The sequence below is a fragment of the Colobus angolensis genome, unplaced genomic scaffold (genome assembly GCF_000951035.1).
Source record: "Colobus angolensis palliatus isolate OR3802 unplaced genomic scaffold, Cang.pa_1.0 Scaffold60, whole genome shotgun sequence".
Classification (NCBI taxonomy): domain Eukaryota; kingdom Metazoa; phylum Chordata; class Mammalia; order Primates; family Cercopithecidae; genus Colobus; species Colobus angolensis.
In genome coordinates, this window is record NW_012119599.1 from 1,444,993 (window position 1) to 1,450,389 (window position 5,397).

At 50.7% G+C, this 5,397-nt stretch overlaps 1 protein-coding gene across 1 annotated transcript in view; it reads left to right on the plus strand.

Annotated features, from left to right (window-relative positions):
- LOC105526969 (RNA-binding protein Nova-2-like) overlaps nucleotides 1-5,397 on the plus strand; it is a 35,590-nt gene that overhangs the window by 18,565 nt on the left and 11,628 nt on the right. The window contains exons 3-4 of the mRNA XM_011963150.1: nucleotides 1,734-1,900; nucleotides 2,849-2,939. Coding sequence (XP_011818540.1) covers nucleotides 1,734-1,900; nucleotides 2,849-2,939 — 258 coding nt within the window. The remainder of the gene's footprint in view (nucleotides 1-1,733; nucleotides 1,901-2,848; nucleotides 2,940-5,397) is intronic.

The window sequence follows — 5,397 nt, forward strand, 5'->3', positions numbered from 1 at the left end:
GACGGGGTTTCACCATGTTGCCCAGGATGGTCTCGATCTCTTGACCTCATGATCCGCCCACCACAGCCTCCCAAAGTGCTGGGATTACAAGCGTGGGTCACCGTGCCCAGCCACACTCAAGACCCTTTACATTCTCAGAGGCAGAACCCCCTTCAAGGAGAGAGAGACACACTCACACTCCACACCTCACACACATCCCGGCTCACCCAGGCACGCACATTCTCACACTGACCAGTCAAGTTTTCTTTGTCTCACTGTAATTCACATGCTCAGACACACACACACACACAAACACACCAGTCATCCAAAAAGTCCTACAAACTGACACCTGAGTCTGTCTGTCTTGCTGTCTCCTTCTCAGGTTCACACACACCAGTCATAGGGTCTTTCCTGTCTCCAATACATATATATATATACACACACTGGTCATCCAAATAGTCTTAGAAACATCCAGAAGTGTGTGTCTCTTTCACTTTCACAAACACACATACACACACAGATGCAGACACACACACTGCCATCCAGTCTCAAAGTGGTATATATTCATTGTACAGCCTCGATCCCACTTTGTGAGATTCTTTTGTTTCTTTCTCTCGAACTCTCACACACACTCAGCTCTGTCTCACAAAGAGTCTACATAACCTTGATCATCAAAGCGACACCAAAGTCTGTCCCACACACAAGGGCACACACGAACATCTTCACCAGAATCACTGTCACACAGTCTGTTCATAAGGCAGTCTCTGCACTTTGTCTTCTACAAACACAGATTAGGATCATCTAGTCAGTCCTGCTCAAGTACACACACACACACACACCCCACTCACCGAAGAGCCTCACAGACACACACAGCCACAGTGTCACCCAGAGTCTCTTTCACACACATATCCCCCCAAGTTTCTCTCTTCCCCATGCCCCCACTCCCCAACACTCTCATGCAGAAATGAGAAGGATGCCCAGGACAGAGCCACAGCCAGTATCTGGAGAATCTCCAGGAAAGACAACCCTCCACCTCCCTCCCCAATTCCTTGGTCCCCACTCCTCCACGAGTAGTCTTTGACCCACCCTGCTCTCCCCTGTCCACACCCCTGCCCTCCCCCACCCCTTAGCCCTCCATCTGGTGGGTTCAGACAGGCCCTCAGGCCTCTCCTCTGCCTCCCCCATCCCCCAGCTCTTCCCCCATCCTCTCCAAAAAGCCCAGAGGCCGACGCTGCAGGCTTTCAGGGGTTGCCATGACAACAGGGCCTCGTCCCTCGTCCCCCTGGGGGTGGGCTGAGGACCCGGCCAGCCAGACCGATAAGGGGGTTCCAGTTACTGTGGCAACCGTTGCAGGCCTGAGCTCTCTGCTTCCAGAAGGGGAGGAGGGTGGAGTGAGTGAATGGTTGCCAGAGCAACCAGGGAACCGCAAGAACTGAGAAGAGGCAGCTGAGCCCTGTCTCCCCTGCCCAGGGCTGCTGTGGGCATCGCAAAACACTTAAGCATCATTCTTCCATCCCTAGAGGTTGTTTTAGGGGAGGGGGATGAAGTGCAGATTATAAAGCAGGATTCCACTCATTCTCCCAGCTACCCGTCATGGCCTGGGGACCCATGCCTGCTCCCCCAGGCTCACTGTGTGATCAGTCAAATCCACTCTCTGGACCTCAGCTTTCCTCTTCCATTAAATGGGGCCTGTCTCTCAGGAATGTCCCTATTCCTGTCTCATGAGTGTGCCCTCTCTCTCCCTTGCTCAACAGGAACCACAGAGCGGGTATGCTTAGTACAGGGCACAGCAGAGGCCTTGAATGCTGTGCACAGCTTTATTGCCGAGAAGGTCCGAGAAATCCCACAAGCGATGACCAAGCCTGAGGTGGTCAACATCCTTCAACCCCAAACCACGATGAACCCCGACAGAGCCAAGCAGGTCAGCTGGGGCAGAGACGGGGTTGCTGTAAAGCTGGTGACATTCACGAAGAAACATTGCTCCCACACCACTGCATTACTGTGAGGTTCAATGGGACAAAGCTGATAAAAATCTCATCAGTCAAAGACCACATGGTAGTGGTTAGTATTATTCTTAGGGAGTCAGCTCTAATGGTATAGAAAGGACTCCAGACCATTTGGAGCGGGCTTGATTCCAGAGAGGGAGTGAACGTCTGGGAGAATGTGGCACGATTCCCTACTGTTCAATCCTTCCTTCCTAGGATTCTCTAGTTCCTCTTCTCCCTTCCACCTCATCCCATTGTCTCTCTGAACGACCTGCCTCCCACTTCCTGTTATCGCCGGAAGTGACCTCAGTGACAATTCAGTCACATCCAGAAGAGTTTACAAATAGCCTCTCATCCTCCTTCCCTCCATAATTAACGTATGGAGGTAGGGGTGGTGTTTCATTAGCGAGAGCAGATGTGGGTCCCTCTCCTACACAGCCCTCTCCAGGAAGGAATGGAAAGGGGCGGGCAGCGCTCCTCTGTTGCCTCAGTTAGGGGAAGCGGTGGCGTAGGGGCGTGGCAGGGAGTGGCCAATCGCTTCCCGGGCCTCTCCGGTTGCCATGACGACGGTGCGCACTGGGCAGGTGAGCTCCCCTGAAACCTGCGCGGTCCGGACCCGGAAGTGGGTAAGAGAACGGGAACGCGGAGCTGGCTCCCGTTTTCTCTCCCGTCCCCACTCCCCTATACATGCGTACTCTGTGCAATGGGGCGAGAACCCCTGGGCTGGCGGGAGGGACCCTTGCGAGGGCTAGTCAATGTCTACCTAGAGGCAAAGACAAGAGAGAGGGCGTCGGTAAAAGAAATCTGGAATTCTTGGGTCCTGTCGTTGCCCTGAGGTGGGGCAGAGCACTGGCCTGAGTTCCCCTAAACTCATGTGGAAACAGTGGGCGGAGAAGCCTGGAGGAGCGCTGCAGGGTGGAGCCCTCCCAAAAAAGACAGCGGGGCTTGGGGTGTGGAGCGCGGCCGCTGTCCTTGGTGCTGAAGCGACTCCGCTCCTCGCTCCCCGCCAGGTTTCTCCCGAATCCCTTCCCACCAGCAGGGCACAGGTTATTCACAGTTTACAGGGAGGCGAGGGCATTGCCTCTTCCCTCCGCCTTGGTCGTGGCCACAAGGGACTCAGGGTTCATCAAGAGTTTGTGAATGTTGCAAGGAAAATGGGGTCAGCACCATCTGTGCCTGAGCCTTCTACCGCCTCCCCCTAATCCACAGGAGCTCTGAGACAGTGGAGTCGAAAGGTTATAGAACCAGGATTTATTCTCTGCCGTATTACTCGAGTGTTCCAAAGACTGAGAGAGATCATAGCTGAAGACTCAGGCTCTGGGCTCTGTTGTTGAGTTGAATCCTTCTCCGTACAGTACTTACATCCTATGTGACCTTGAGCAAGTGACTGATTTATCCAAGCCTCATTTTTCTCACCTGTAAAATGAGATTCATTATGATGCCTCCTTAAGGGTGATGGTTAGTGTTCGTTGGTGTTTGAAAAGCACATAGCTTGTGTGTGTAACGCATAGAAAATTAGCCCCCAAAATGTTCTCTGTTGTTATTATGGGATTTTTGAGTCAGGAAACAGGTCTACTTCTTTTCTGCCTTGGACTTGCTGTGTTACTCAGAGCCCCTTTCCTTGTGTAGGCCTCAGTTTCTCTTTTATTACAGTGCAGCAGCTGGGCCAAACCAGGGATTATAAATTAAATAACTAAAGTATTGAAAAGGGGAGCAAAAGGCTTGAGGGTTGTTGCTCTCTGGAGAGGGTATGCCATCTTTAAAGGGAGAAGCTGCCACTCAACTGCACCGAATTCTTGCACTTTGGGAACATGGGCATAGTGCTACCACATCTTCCAAATTTTTCAAAAGAAGCCATAAATTTTTTAGATCAACTGACTTTAAAATGTTGACTCTGGTTTTTTTATTATTATTATTTAATATATACTTGTCTGAGACAGAGTTGCACTCTGTCACCCAGGCTGGAGTGCAGTGGTATGATCTAGGCTTACTGGAGCCTCGACCTCCCAGGCTCAAGCGATCCTCCCACCTCAGCCCACTGAATAGCTGGGGCTACCGGTGAACACGAGCACGCCTGGCTAATTTTTTTTTTTTTTTTGAAACAGGGTTTTGCTCTTGTTGCCCAGAATAGAGTGCAATGGCATGGTCTCAGCTCACTGCAACCTCCACCTCCTGGGTTCTAGTGATTCTCCTGCCTTGGCCTCCCAAGTAGCTGGGATTACAGGTGCCTGTTACCACGCCTGACTAATTTTTTGTATTTTTAGTAGAGGTGGGGTTTCACTATATTGGCCAGGCCGGTCTCGAATTCCTGACCTCAGGTGATCTGCCTTCCTCAGCCTCCCAAAGTGCTGGGATTACAGGCATGAGCCACCACGTCCGGCCCCTGGCTAATTTTTGTATTTTTTGTAGAGACAGGGTTTCACCATGTTGCCTAGGCTGGTCTCAAACTCCTGAACTCAAGCAATCCACCTGCCTCGGCTTCCCAAAGTGCTGGGATTATAGGCCTGAGGCATTGCGCCAGGCCAACTCTGTTTTTAAAACACTATGAAGGTCAAAAAAATGTATATGGCTGTAGACGGACTGGGGCCTGAGGGTCACCAGATTGCCACCTCTGCGTTATACCAGTGGCTCTCACCCTTAGCTGGTATCTGAGTCATCTGGGTAGCTTAAAATGCAGATTCATGGGTCCTGTCCCAGAACCACTGAATCAGTATTTCTCGTAAGGCTTAGGAATCTGAGCATAAACTCTGGCCTTGGATCAGATCCTGACTCTACTGCTCATTACCCGTGAAAGAACTTGTGCAGGTTCTTTCTTTGTGCCTCCATTTCCCAATCTAGAAAATGGGGTAATAAGAACACCTATCTTAGGGTTGTGGTGGAACCTAGATAAGTTACGATATTAAACTGTTGGCTGTTGATGCTGCTTTTGTTGTTCTTGTTGTTGGTGGTAGTAGTAGTAGTAGTAGCAGTAGCAGTAGTAGTATTTGCAAATTTCCATGGGCTTGCAAATCACTGGGGCAAATGGTCTGTGGTCCTTCTGGCTCTAAAACTTCAACAGTTCTATGGCTCTGTGATTCCAAGATTCTAAGCATGTATTATCTAAGATTCTACTGTTCTAATGTCCTGGGATTCCAAGATTCTATGAGTCTACATCTGCAGATCTTTCTAAGATGCTGTGGTTCTACAATTCAGGGTCTATGATGAAGGCAGCTGCCATGGTCTTAGCGCTTCCCATGTGCCAGGCACTGGGCATCACTTTAGTCATTGAATGTTTCCAATAACAGGCTGGGAGCAGTGGCTCACGCCTGTAATTCCAACACTTTGAAAGGCCAAGACGGCGGATCACCTGAGGTCAGGAGCTCGAGACCAGCATGGCCAACGTGGCAAAACCCCATCTCTACTAAAAATACAAAAAATTAGCCGGGCGTGGTGG